We start from the raw sequence: 14,875 nt of genomic DNA, 5'->3' as shown, positions 1-14,875 counted from the left end.
AATCGTAATGACACCTCTCTGAGGAGCCACACGTAGAGACTGCGGGTCAGACTGCAGTCTCACCATCAGACCCATGAAACATACGATATTTTTACAGTACATGCAATAAACTGAAGGTATCACGAAGGTATTCTCCCGGATTTCAAAGTAAAGGACGATGTGAGAAAAAAAAAAAAAAACAAAACATTGTTTCCATAAGTAGTCCAAGATTCATATACTGCTGAACTTAGACTACTTGCATGAATAACATGAAGTACTTTACCTGTGTAATTTTTGAGTAATCCTGTGTCGAAAACAATTGGGCAAAATAATAAACAATAATAATAGTACACAATAAACTATATAATAAAAAAAAAGGTAAGAAATGGATTCTTATATGCATAATATGTACAAGTGCCCCGCCCCTTTCTGTGACATCACCCCCATGAAGTCATCATTCACACTTAATTTATTGAATGTTATGCTAAAAGTACAGAACAGAAATCCATAACACTTGCGCTGAGGCGTCCATATTACCTGAATTCACCCGATTACAATATTAAAGTAATGTTACTTGATTGCATTCCATTAATATTGGAATAATAGGTCCTGCACACAAATTTTCTGAGAATGCAGGTGGTGTGCGCCAAAAGTTGGTGCAAATTACCTGTTCTGTGCCCTCAATTACAACCAATCCAGTCATTTATACCTGTTGGAAAACCTTTAAAGGGCCAATACAGCTCATAAAAGGCTGTATTTCACCTTTCAAAAAGTGATAACAGCCCACTCACTCCTTTTTACCTGTTGAAATACCTTTAATGGGCTGAGATTATCAATAAAAAATCATAACTAGGGATTATGCATATTTAATTGTCATTATCTTTTTAAGTAAAAATGCCAATCTAATTATTAGAATTTTGAAGAAAAAAAAGTAACTGTTTTCGAAATATAAAGCGACAAATTCAGTCTTATGGCTGGCCCAATTTGGCCAGCCCTGCTTTAGTTTTATTCCCTCTTATCCTGCGCTAGATGCTTGATTGTTGGACCCTGTCTTCATTCGGGCCATAGTCAGGACTGCTTGATGTCCTGAGGGTGCTGGCACCCTGTACACATTAGGCGACATGCAGGATACACACAATGGGCTTAGATGTTGGCCAACAGACAGGTCACTCATAGACTGAATTTACTGGTTATCACAGTAATAAGACAATCACATATAAATCCATTTAAGTGAAAAATCACATCTAAATTTGCCATCAAAATGTTAGCTGGAAAAACTCATTTCAATGCCATTAAATTGTCATGAACAACACAGGATTATTTTGAGGAAAATTATCTATTTAATAATTTAACTGGACAACAAATGCACAGCTCACCATCAGTCCGGATCAAATTCTTAGCTCACCTTCTTACAGGTAACACTGAACACACCTTTTAGCACATATAGCTACCATAAGTAGCACTCTACCTCTGGGCCCACAAAAATGTACTGGGATGATGGTTGTAAATAACACAAGAGGCTCTCAAACCTATTGAATTAACATTTTACTTACTTTTTCAGGTAAAACTCTATATAATGAGCACTCTCTTTTAAAACCATGTTTAATAATGAAAGTGGGATATATAAAAGTTGTATAAAAAACAGTTTTCCTGAACACTAGGTTAGCTTTAAAATATGTACTCCCTCTGTCCTCCCTCAGTAGCTATGGTCTTGGCATCCTTGATTGAAGAACTATCCTATGTCTCATGTGCCTTGCTCAGATGCAGTTTCATTCCAAATGAACCCACCAGAACCCACCAGAACTCAGCTGCCCGCACAAAACTCTAGCTGTAGCTGGCGTCTCCAGCTGTGAACATGTGGCTGTTTTAAAGTGTATTACCATTTCTCATCATGCTGAAACTCTCCTGGATCTCTGAAACAAAAACATGCATGGCTTTTCCTTTATTTCCCTTTATATATATTACATTAAGAATATCAACACAACTATTTACATGAAAATCTAAAAAAGTTTCTGGTTCAGATCAACCCAAGAACCAAACCTCTCACAAAATATATCCAAAATAAACACATCAACTTGTCTCCCGACAGAGTAGAAATGCTAAGAATTGCAGAAAAGAAACAAGTACGTTAAAAGTAACATTATTCAGGATCATTTGGTTTGTGTTGGTCAAACAAAATAACCTATAATAAACTAGATCATAAAACTATACAGTGCTTATGCCAACATTATCTGGGATACTGAAGCATGTTTAAAAGACTGAGTATTTGAATCTGAATGTTATGTTAGATCATGGGGAAGATCTGTAAGTGGGACAAGATGAACTTCAACATGTTCTTCCAAGTAAAGCAGGAGTGTTTGTTTGGAATACTAAGTGCCGATGATCACACACATTTTGACATACATCACCGAACATGTCCAGTATCTGAGGTGGGTTTTGTGCTTTTTTTGGAAAAACACAACTCCTGTCCGAAATAACAAGGAAGACAAAATGACATGCACCTCTCAGAGCATTCATCAGACCTTGCAGTGGCTGAGAAGCTGCTCTTCAAGCTCCAAACAAGAGTTTTAAAGTTCTGCTCGCGAAGCGGAATTCTTCAGGCCAGGCAGCGTGAGCTCAAACCTTAAGAGGAAAGATAAATTAAATATTAGTATAGTAATAATTAAACCATTTTAGCCACTTGTCTCAAATCTTGCTCTCCAGACATAAGAAAAGATGTTTGTTTGGTAAAGTCCCCAATAAATGTCACATCATCATGACTTTAATAGTGTTTGCTGTAATGGTGTATTCATGCAAAAATGTTTATTCCCACTTATCATGAATCATATCGCAACTGTAATATCTGTAAAAATAACCACAATATGATAAACATATGCAATGTAATACAGTATATCAAACTCAACTTTGTGGTCCCCTCAGAAGTATGACTTGGAGCTACTGTTTAACACAAATCATGGAGAAGTAGAAAACTGAGCCTCATACCAGTCTGTGACGCCTTTGGTTAGATCCAACTGTGCAAAATCGACCATCACCTGTTGACAGGAGCAGAACTTCAAAATCCAGTCAGTTATCCACGCAATTGCAGAAATATGACAACCATAGTGGGCAATAAATTGTTTTTTCTGCAGTGCATGTGTGAAATGACAAAATTTCCAGCACTGAACCATAATAAACTGAAGCTGGAAATGTAGAGCCTTGTGTCCTACCATGCCAATGTCCTTTCTCTCCCGAGTGTGCAACATCTTGTTATTTTTCACTGACACATCCAACTTCCTGGTTTTTACTTCCTCAAGTGACACGTCATATTCAAACCTGTGATGAAAGAGTTCCAGACATCAGCTCAACTTATGTGCCTCTGAGTGTAACAACGTCGCATTGATAATCAGAAAAGCAAACCAGTATATGTCTATTCTGCTGACGTCTGACGGATCCTGTGAGCTTACTTTTCATTGAAGACCGGATTGAGTGATCTCTTCTTGACATGCGTCTTCTTGCGGTGTATCCAGGACTGCTCAGGGAGCAAATACAGGCGGACATAAGAGTCTGTGCCATTCTCACTGCAGGGGAATAAGTTCCTGTCGGCAACAGAGCACACATGGTTCATTCACACAAATGAGACACTTGGATTAGTAAAAGTAAATTCATTTGCAGGTTCAGTTCGAACAATATTCTGCTTTGTTAGGTTGGATTCATCCACATAATTCACACTGGGGACGGGAGCTATTAACTATTTAATGAAATTGCCTTCATTAATTTTCCCACTGCAAACCTATATTGTCATTCCATCACAATACAAAGCTACATGCATGCACACTGTTTTAACAAAGGACCAGAACTTTGATTGTTGACTTTATCACTCAGAAATTGAAATACGTGATGTTGGGATTTTTCTGAAGCACCTGCAGGCGTCAACCATGACGACGAGCTTGTTCCTCAGGGTGGCGTAGCGCACAGTCAGGTGGATCTCCCCAAATGAACCCTGATGTCTCCTGATGGCTCTACAGTGACGAGAACATTTGCAAATATCACTGTTCTCGCTCAAATCCATTCCGTTCATGGCAACAGGTTAGAAGTCACCAAAAAAAGACACAAGAACGCGCAGAACATTAACTATAGACTCACTCTGGAAACGAGGCCCCCTCTGTAAGGTCGAAACGTGACGAAGCGATGGAGTTGTCCGACAGCAGGCTGTGGGAGTCAAAGCGACGCATGTGTGAGGGTGGAGGTGACCGCCACGTTTCAGACGGCAGGGAGCCGCGACCGTGACTCGAAGGGTTGTCATGCAGGCCATTCTGGAGACCAGCTGCCTGGGCTGCGGGTGGGACGGGGACAGCGGCGGAGGGAGTGGATCCAGGTCCGTTAACTCCTTGGTTGGTCTGAGGTCCTCGATGTCTGACATCTGGAGGAGGTTTGAGGACAGTCTTGGGCGGAGGCTTTTCCAGAGTAAGAATCTATTGTGGACAGGACTAAAGTCGGTGACATAATTCCAAAATTGCAAGCTCTCATTATCAACTTTTTGGTTGAATTAATTTAGTTACTTTGACAGGAAATAAATGGTAGCAAAATGGAAATTTACTACAGATGAACAGGAAGCAGCTTACGGCCCTTTTTGTATCTGAGACTGCATATTCTTACTGGCTGTTTTATGTTTACCCACCCTGAGCGTAGCTTTCAGCTTGATCTGGCTGTTCGCTCCGGAGCGCTCCAGCGGGAAGCGCTGGTCTATAGCCATGTTTGAAACGTTGAGCAGGCGACTCAGGGGCAAGTTGAGAACGCCGAGCACAGTCTTCTTCTGCGGCTCTTTGATCTGGACCACCAGAACACAAAGTTAAACTGTTCAAGCTGTGAATGGAAACGGTTTTATACCTCCTGAAGGTATCGATCTGACTGAAAGATGTCGAGTGTTATCCAACAATAACAATTATTCTATTGTGTAAATCAAGGTAGCAGTCTTTTGTAAGTGCAATATGAGTCGACACATACAGGTTCATAGGGATTCACAACATGGACCATTTCTAAATATGGTGACATTCATTTAAATTCAAAGCCTTTATGATCATAACAGTAGACAGTCGTGAGGGTGGACATACATGTGTCCTGGGCCACATTGAAGGACCGCCTACTTAACAGACATTGTGAGAGAAACAAGAAGAAGATGAATAGATTGTACGATGTCTGAAATATATGTGATTCACTGTCATTTAAATGACATGTGTGGGCCCTCTTAACCGGCCAGTATTAGCAGCAGGTTCAGCTTCGTAGATATTGTGGCAGTTGATACATTCCTAAAGACATCAATTTTCATTAGTTACTACTGAAAGCATGCAAGAAAAATGTTTTTGATAGAGTAAAACATTGTCAGCTCAGTCACTTCCCTGAGAGAGAAATGTATGGCGTGTACAATATCTAACAACAAACCTGAACAATGAGCTGCTGTGTTTTGATGTCATGCACGAAGAAGGTGAAGCCCTCCTCCCACACCGGGTCTTTGGATGAAAACACAATCTGTGGAGAGAGAAGACAATTCATTACAAAAGGCTACACACGCTGTGTTTACAGGATTTCTACCCCCCAGCCATGTCAATTTTAAATTAAACTTTTCAGTCTGACAGTTTCTCGTCTGCTCTCTTGTGCAGTGGTAATATACACCAGTATCAACAATCCTAAACAGATAGGATTTCATTTGTTTAACAAATTAAAGAGAAAATTGCATCAATTAAAGGAGACATGTCTTGCTCATTGTCAGGTTTATACTTTGATTTGGGGTTACTCTGTCTGAAACGCTCTGTTTTGGCTCCTGTCTCTTTAAGGCTCCTTCTCTGAATACCCAGTCTCCTCTGATTGGCCAGCACATACAAGTCAATTCTTTCATGCCAAACTAGCCACTGGGTATAAATAATGCAAATGTGTGACATGGTGACATAGTGTGACGTCGTGAAGTCACTGAATTATATGCGAGACTACTGACGAGACGTTTCAGGAGCAGTGTTTTCTGTGGGAGAGAGGAGCTTGTGTTGGTGCAGACCATGACCTTCCTCACTTACAGATCTTTTACATGCACAAGAACACTTATAAAAACTGAATGAACGAGAAAGTATAATAGGTCTCCTTTAACGTAACAAGGTGCGAGCCGTACCTTGCTTTTCTGGACATCTTTATCAATGGATAGTTCCACGAGAGAGTTCGGGCAGGCAGTTTTCTTAGTGAGCTGAAAAAGAATCAAATCAGTCAGGCGGTGAAAGATCACATGCTTTCTCGCACTGAGCTACTTAACACTTGCAACTGCTTTCAGTTTGTTTCCCATATGTCGCAGTTCTGTCATTATTTTTAGAGCTGTGCTTTCAGTCGTCACAAAAGGCCATCATTTGAATTCTGTCTAAAAGCAGCTGGTTGCCCTCTCGGTTAGGTAGGATGGTTTGCATTCCACTCCCTAATAAGATGCAGACACACCGTCCCACCGTCTGGGAGACACGTCAAACAGATGTTAACACTGGCAAAACAAACGGGGAGGTGAACTCTTGCTACTGGTGGTAGCCACAGCTAGCATGCTTGCGTGTCTGACCCTCATTTTAACAACAGAAGAAGAAGAAGAAAGCAGCTGATTCTTCACTAAAATAAAGACAATAAATAAAGACAATAAACATGTTCCCAGTGGGATCGTTCAAACCGTTTCAAACAGTGTTCTGGGTCCTTATTTTCCTCTGAGAACAGCTTGTTTATTCACTTATGGAAAGAATATATTTTTTCTAAATTTATATTATTACCTCAATTATATTGTAAATATTAACATTTTTCGTTTGAATTCTCTGCATATGTAGGTCATATAGAGGTCGTTCAAGTGGGTCATTCAGTAGAGACTGTTTGATAACCAGTTAAAAACTCCCTGTAGTTGCTTTAAGTACAGCGCTTGAGTAAATTCCCATTCCTCTGCCCACCTCACTAGTCACTTCTTTGACTGTATTTTCAAATAATCACCAGCAGGGGGCATCCAGAGGCAATAGCTGCCACTAATAGTTCAAGTTAGGACACTGTGTTGAGATAGATGTGTTCACTGAGTCAAACAGTGTCCTTAAATAATCTTAAGGTTTGGTTACAACTGTCTAAATCAACAGATGAATGGGTCCAATGTTTGTCCCAGAAACCATAGTGTGATCTGTGACCTTCATGGCATTATTGCTTTACTCTGCGCAGCAATCTTTAAAATCCTAATACAATATCAGATTATATCAAATTAACAAAGAGGACAACTGTGTATAGGTGTCATGACTGTTGATATTCAACACTTCTCTGCGTGTTTCTTCATGCTGGGATCCTGAACAAGCGTCGTGTTTAGGGAAGAAATCTAGCAACATGAACACCAGCTGGTAATAACACACCCACATAAAATGACAAGCATGCACCGGACAAACTGGAAATACCAGCTACAGCTCAGGGACAAGTGTACCTGGAGCACTACCAGAAAACATGTGACCTGACTTTAGGCTTTTGTCTGATGTTGGCAAACAAAGGAGCTGTCGACTGAGAGGTAGTAAAGTGAAGAAGACGCTGCATTACTGCCTGATCTTACCTTCGATTAAGAACTCTTTCAGTCACATATTTTCTTTGGTTGACAACACCCATTTAAACATAAAGACACAGAAGAGAAATCCAGATTTTGATGTTAGGAGTCCCTGAGCTATCAGGCCTCATGCTTTCCCCGGCAGTCTATTAAAAAGATGTGATATAAAGAAGAAAAGAAACAGTTCTGTTGGAAAAAGGGTTACAAAAAAACTCTCATCTTACCCGAGCTTCCTTCGAGTGCTTTCCATGTTTCTGATGTTCGGTGATCTCACTGCTGTCTCTCTGGAGACAACACAAGAACACACATCAACACGTGTCCATCCGTGTGGCATCGCCTGCTCTTGGGAACAACAGTCCCTGTTAGATGACACTTACTGGTAGGTTTGATGCATTGTCCAGGTAAACCGCAAGCATAGCACACGCAAAGCCGCCTTCAGACTGGAACGGAGAGATGGCAAAGAAGAAAACACAATTTACAAGAAGAGGAAGAGGACCCACTCCTATGATATAACTTTGTCTCTTTTCATGGTTTCAGGTAATCGTACACCAATTTAAATGTAGGTATAAATATTCTACCCTTAAATCCTTCACACTGGACCTTTAAGATAGGCAAACGTGTGGCCAGGAGACGTGAATGAGCACCTGTTGATATTAAATGTAAAATATATCAATATCTAATGAAGCATCAATGAGGTCACCTCCATCAGCAGGGCAGGGTTGGTCTGGAGTGAAAACCACTGGAGCTTGAGGTGAACTTCTCCATTTGGAACATCATCCAGAGGAAACCACTGCAGCAGTGCAGAAGTTTCATTAGTCGACGCAATAATTCATATAAAGACTTTTTAATGCAGTCAAATCATTTAAAAAATATAACACATCTACAGAGCTTGTAGTTCATGTTTAATAAAAACTCACCTGATCAATTTCTTTCTCCCGCTTCACTTCTCCTAAATCAAGGCGATACCTGAAGTGAAAATCAAAACAGCACTTACATTTAAAACTCATATATTTTGAGCAATCAATATATCTATATACCTAACCAACGTCACCACTCAGCTATCTTCTTTAAAAGATGCCTGTAAATGGCACTGTCCTGTTTATTTTCAATTAACTATATTTAGTGCCAAGGCTGAGCGTCACATGAGCAGTATAACTATTAATTACATGGTAATCTAGACAAGAATTGCAGTCATGAGAGTCTGCCATTAAAATTACCCCCAATTGTGAAACTCTGTACAGTGAAGTGAATAAAAAAATACAGGTGAGTCACTGAGCACTGACCCGACTTGTTTGTGTCAATAACATCCTTACCTTCCAATGAAGTCATCTTTATCCGTGTCCTCGTCGAACAGGTCCAGCTCCAGCTCTTGTCCGGGAGCCTCGTGGACGACAAACTGCACGCAGATATGGAAAATGTGGGCGGGGTATAGAAATGAAATCCAGTGTCAATTAGATTTCTAAAGCTTTTAAGGAAAGGCTTCAGCAGATTAAACATATGAAAGAGATATCAGATGATGAATATTCGACCTGAGGTGAGAAAATATATTACTACTGTGACAACCACAGCGTGTTACAGTTACTCTACCTCATACACTTCGTTCCACCTGGGATGCAAATTCTCTTTGATGGTCTTGGATTTGAAATGCCGGTTGCCGACTCTGAGTATTGTGTAGGGGTCTGATTTGCCTTTCACTAAACCCATCATGTACGTGTCCTTAGCCACCAGGTCTCTGGCCTCCAGCAGGTGGACCCTCACCACTCCCTGAGGAGAAGACAAGGAAAGTAGTGTGAAATTGTGCTTATTTGAAAACCCCTTAAAATCCAAGCCCCTATACACCTACAGTTTGCTATTTTATTTCTTTGGTGCTTGTAGGAGGCATTTTTTTATTATAACCAGGAGAGGCATTTGTTTACCAGGCATTCCCTCCTAGATTTTCATGTTTTTTGTTTATATTTTTATGTAGGTCGGCCTGGCTTGTAAGCTATTTACTTCCAGTTCCGCCACAGGCCTACGAAGTTGGCGATTTAAAAAAAATAAATAAATGAAAAATAAGTTTCAAAAAGATTCAAACTCACAATATTTTCTCACATGAAAGGAAAAAGCCAGGGCAGGTGATGAAATGAATATCAATACATTAAATGCAAAGCTTATCTCACATACACGAGGTAGCGGGAACCTCATCTGGTCCACTTTGACCTGGTCTATGAGGGGAACACACATGCGGTTGGGCAGCACCATGAGTGAGGCGATGATGTCCACGATGGTTCCCTCAGACAGTGAACTGGAAGGGGACGAGATGATGAGAGGAGAGAGATTAACAACAGCAACGTGTTGAGGTGACCACTGAATTAGGAGGTTTCCTGTGGAAACTAACCTGAAGGCCGGGGAGTCCAAAACGTTCGTCATGCCGGTCCAGTTGATTTCAAGAGTCTGGGGGGGAAAAAAGTAGTAGTAGGCTTAAATGATAACCTTAAATAACAATTTTAGGTGATGATGGTGAGATAAAGGCCTCCTGTATATTCTTTTTAGGCCTGGCAACCCCTCTGTGAAGCTTTGATGGCCCCTTCGTGGGTTTGCGACCCTTCTGGTTGGGAACCAGTGCAGTAAAGTAATGAAAAATGTCACTCACGGGCCGTCGAATGAAGAAGAGAGTGACTCCTCCCACCAGCGGTGCTTCACCAATAAGCGGCTCCAAAATGACCCTCATCATTCCCTTGAGCTGGAAGATGCAGGACAGTTTTAACCCGACTAGTGAACACATATAATGATGATGATGATGATTACAAGGGAAATGCAGAGAACAGTAAAAAGTTGAGTTGCCTACTTTAAGTCCTTTGACTCCTGCTGTGATCGGCTCCTTCACCAAAGCGTCGATGTCCACATCACCGTCATAACTGCAAAATGAGTAAAGAAGTAAAGACCGTACACTCACTGGATGCTTGTTGTGGGATTATTTTAATTTTGAACAATCTGCCCATTGTTTTCACAATGATCTGATTCATATTTAAACCTATAATGTGTCAAATTTATTTTAAAATTCTCTGTACAAATTTTCAGGGCCTAAAGTGAAATCTTCATACTGGTTCTTTTTTCCAAGAAGGAGTCCAAAAACCCAAAAGTTCTTCATTTACTGTCATAAATAGCAAAGAAAAGCAGCAAATCCTCACATTCAAGAAGCTGGAACCAGCAAATGTTTCACATTGTTGCTTGTTAAAATGACTGAAACGATCTAAAGAGTTCTCAATTAAGTTTAGATTTTCGAGTGAACCGAGCGACCAAAATATATCTGACAAGATACAAACAGCCCAGAAGAGAGAAGTAAGTCTAACCAACCATATGTTCAAGTCGAGAATCACCTCCCTCTGATCCACTTCATGCGTGTACGCTCTCATCCCAGTGATCCTGAGAGGCTGGAAATGAAGGGGAACACATTAAAGGAACCAGTCAGCCATGTTTAATAAGACACTACTACACTCTCAGTCTATCACATACAGGTGCTTTAGGAGTAATGGAAGGTGAATGGATACAAACTCACTATGTGTCCGAAGTGGACCTTGGTAAACTTGAACGTTTTGAGGGCGGAGTTAGAGAGCCTGACTGCTGGCTCTATCTTTTCTTTAAGGAGCTTCTCCATGTACATCCCAAAGAAAGGCCAGGCCTGCTCCAACACCTGAGCATATAAAACATGTCACGTCATTCCTGCCATGATGCGACGACTGGGGTGGAACATGTTAATCATCAAAAGACACCAATCTGATCGAACAAATTTAGGATGACGATGCTTAACATAATCAGACAGAACCAGACAGAAGTAAGCAGATAACTTTAATTTGATACTGTACCTTGTTAACCCAGTCAACTTTCTCCACATCAGAAAAGTGAACCTGAGAAGGGGAAAAGAAAAGACAGCACAGCAGAGTTAGAGGTGGGTCTGCAAGTATCAAACAACATTAAAACGTGCACGGTGGTGGTGATGGGAGACAAAATCGTGTCCGTGATTATTAATTATCCATCATGCAAATTTTAAAATGGCTTATGTGCCACATTAAAGGAACATTTCACCCAACACATGTAAATTCAGTCATTATCTAGCCACCTTCATGCCGATGGAAAGTGAATTCTTGCAGTTCACAACTTAACTTAACAACTTAACTGAGCAACTTAAGCAAAAAATATATATAAATGGCTCCATGCAGTTTATAATCAAAGTCTCCTGAAGCCCAGAGATCACAAACCTCAACGTGCTCTGACGCTTTTAGCTCAGCAGCTACAGTGAAGATTTCAGCTTTAAAAAGACAAACACTTGTGTAGGAGAATTTTCCGACGCTGTTTTGCTGTGAAGCTCCAGAAATGTTTTGTGGACTACAAAACGTCAACCTCACTTTCCATCGACATTGTCGTGAGTGGATAATGTCTTATGATTTTCATTTCCGAGTGAACTGCTCCTTTAAAAGAAATAAATCACAAACTGTGGAGGATCCAGCTTTGAAAATGTCAGCTAATGTCTTTCCATTTCAAAAAAATGTGACAGCATTCCTTCGTTGAAAAAACTTGGATGTGGAAGAAGCACAGTGAGATTTGTTACGGGGGGCTTACCAAAGACTGGTTGCAGCTTCTGTAACAGAAGGTTTTAAATCATGTTCTCATTGTTTAATGTTCCCAAATAAACTACAGTACAGTCTGAGCTCTGCTGACGAGGGAGGACTTACCACAAAAATCAAGATTAATCAAGACCTATGAATCAGATCCATTGATACCGGCAGAAATTATATATCTGCATATCTCAAAATAGAATTCTGAACCAGTAGTATGTCGTCATCATTTCAGAGTTGTAAACTGCTGCCTTAATAATCAATTATCGATTAATCATCAATAATATGTGAAATATGTTGAACATTCCTCCTTTTAGAAAGCTGTTATAGGTCGACTTAATGAGGAGCTAAATGAACAGATATAGTAAACAAAGTTACAGAGCTTCTATGTGTCAATTTTCAATAAGTGGCAACAAAATTCAACCAATGCTGAAGCGACTAAATAGCTAAAACATTATAATATCTGTTTGTGTAAGTAAAATTACTTGTATTCCAATTAAATACGTTTTCTCGCACCAGTATTTTGGATATTATATTTGAAAAGCAAATATTAGTTATCTGTGTAATTGTAAGATACTTTTGGGCACGTCCGTCCATCTCCTAATGTCAATGAAGAGACATCTGTAATCAGATAAAGTCTTAACAGCGACCAATCGATTGCTGACCATTACAAAGACATCTGATCCCACACTGGCTGTGCACACATTACATTCCTCTGACACTGGCAGGGCCCCTGTGATCGTCTCTCCCTTCTCAGTTCCCATGAGTCACACTAGGCGAGGGTGCGGATGCTGTAACCAAATGTGGGCCCGCAAACTAACAGCCCGCTTGGCTGGCTCCATGACCCATCCCTGAGTGTGGGAGGTGCAGCCCCAGTCTGGCATGTCATGCAAATACAGTGTGTTGTAGTCAAGGCAACAGAGAAAGTGACATGTCCCACAGCACCGCTTGTTTTCAGGGTGTTCTGGACCACTTATCTGGATCCTCTCAGAGGCCTTGACTGACCGGTAGAGTATCAGCTCCTCAAAACAACAAACTAAAGACAGATGTGACACTGGAGCTTTCCTCAGTGTCTGGACTGTTGTTGATTGGCTGGTTTCTGGAGTGAAACCAGTGCAGATGCTCATAATTAAACCGTGTAAAACTACACATACCCATGATGCCATCTGCAGGGCACCCTGCAGCTCCTTGTGGACCACTTGTGTTTCATTGTCCACAAAGTCGATGGCGGTTCCGATCCGGGCGTCCTTCCACTGGCGGTTCTTCTTCCACCAGGTGACCATCATCATGCACAGCAGCACCCAGCTGACACTGAGCCCCAGGTATCCCGTCAGGTACACGGGGTAGAGGACGAACATGGCCCGGCCGAAGTAAATCAGAAACTCCATCAGGAGACGGTTAACAGCGGAGGAGCTCAGCGTCTCCGTGCTGCCGTGGCTTCCCCCGAGCACCGCTCCCTCCGCCGCCCCGCTCGGTTTCATCTGTCCGTCGGATGCCATCGGGTCGGACACCCGCTGGAAACCTGGTTCCTGACGTCCAGAAGAAAGTGGGTCGTTCACACTGACCGCCCGAACCGATCCCTGCGATCTACGACAAAAAAGTCAAACCAGGGAAGGCGATCCGCTCCACACACACCACGGGTGCAGCAGTGAAATGAGCCGTGGCAGCTCCAAAACTTCCGTGTTCGGAAATCTTCCAAAAGACAGGTAGGTTAGGCTCACCTGCGCCCATGGGTGGGGAAAGAGCTGCACAACAAAAACAAAAAAAAAAGCGAGAGGAAAGAAATCCACCCTGAAAATGAATGCGAAAGCGACCGTGTGTTTCCTACTTACACAGCAGACATTAACTTCTGATTATAAACACGTTAAATGACATTAAACCCTCCACATCATGGTGACTTGCCAAAGAAAACAAATAAAGACCATTCATTTTTATTTAAAGTTTTCACTCCGTTTAGTTTGACTAATAGCTGGAACAATAATTACACTCCCTTCAGGTTTTATTATGGAGGACCACAAGTGTCAGAGGAATAATAATAAAGCGTTTAACTAGTTGTAAAATAATAGTCATTATATTAATAAATACGCCGCCAAATGAATGTATGAATCTATTAATAAATCAACTAAATTACAAAGTAATATATCACTTTATGTTTTCCCTTTTTAATATAAATTATTAATTGATGGATTTATATTTGCTTTGTACATTTTTATTCATAATTCCTTTTTTGTTGGCCATTAAATTATCAAACAACGAATTATTTTGCAACTGAGTCCATTAATTAATAGATATATGAAGTAATTTGTGAACTAATGTATTAATGCCTATTTTATTGAATGATTAATAAATTGTAAAATAAAAAAAATAATAAAGTATGATGATGCCCCTACTTGGCTTGGCTGCATTGTGGGTAATGTAGGCAACGGAAGAAAAATGTGTGGAAAACAAAAGGCTGTTGAGTGAATATTGATCATTTGTTTTAAACTGTCTTTAATGGGTCCAACACTGTTGTTGGCTTTGACTTTGTCAGAGAACTTGTCAAACACACTTTAATGTGTAAAACTGTTGTAGCCGCCCTGCAGCCAATCAGAATCAAGTATTCACCCACCCCTTGGTATACATACATTTATTTTCTCTTGTGGATGTCAGTTTTTTTTGTTTTGTTTTGTTTTGTTTTTTTCAGGGATTTAGTTTATTTAAATGTTTTTGTGACTGTGACAATACAGTCATAATCACATATAGC

General features: G+C 40.6%; 1 protein-coding gene across 1 annotated transcript; it reads right to left on the bottom strand.

The window, feature by feature from the left end:
- Positions 1–1,896: 1,896 nt before the first annotated feature.
- Positions 1,897–13,877, bottom strand: esyt3 (extended synaptotagmin-like protein 3). The gene is made up of 23 exons (XM_037110742.1): positions 13,287–13,877; positions 11,383–11,424; positions 11,076–11,210; positions 10,874–10,950; positions 10,365–10,434; positions 10,170–10,259; positions 9,915–9,970; positions 9,701–9,821; positions 9,125–9,301; positions 8,851–8,933; positions 8,455–8,503; positions 8,238–8,327; positions 7,915–7,977; positions 7,762–7,821; positions 6,116–6,187; positions 5,398–5,484; positions 4,637–4,786; positions 4,102–4,430; positions 3,879–3,977; positions 3,423–3,554; positions 3,186–3,291; positions 2,962–3,011; positions 1,897–2,601 (listed from the first exon to the last, which is right to left on the bottom strand). The coding sequence occupies exons 1-23, from the start codon at positions 13,629–13,631 to the stop codon at positions 2,547–2,549; spliced, it is 2,538 nt and encodes an 845-aa protein (XP_036966637.1). The 5' UTR covers positions 13,632–13,877; the 3' UTR covers positions 1,897–2,546.
- Positions 13,878–14,875: the final 998 nt, after the last annotated feature.

The sequence above is a fragment of the Acanthopagrus latus genome, chromosome 9 (genome assembly GCF_904848185.1).
Source record: "Acanthopagrus latus isolate v.2019 chromosome 9, fAcaLat1.1, whole genome shotgun sequence".
NCBI classification, from domain to species: Eukaryota; Metazoa; Chordata; class Actinopteri; order Spariformes; family Sparidae; genus Acanthopagrus; species Acanthopagrus latus.
This window is presented reverse-complemented; position numbering and strand designations above follow the sequence as displayed.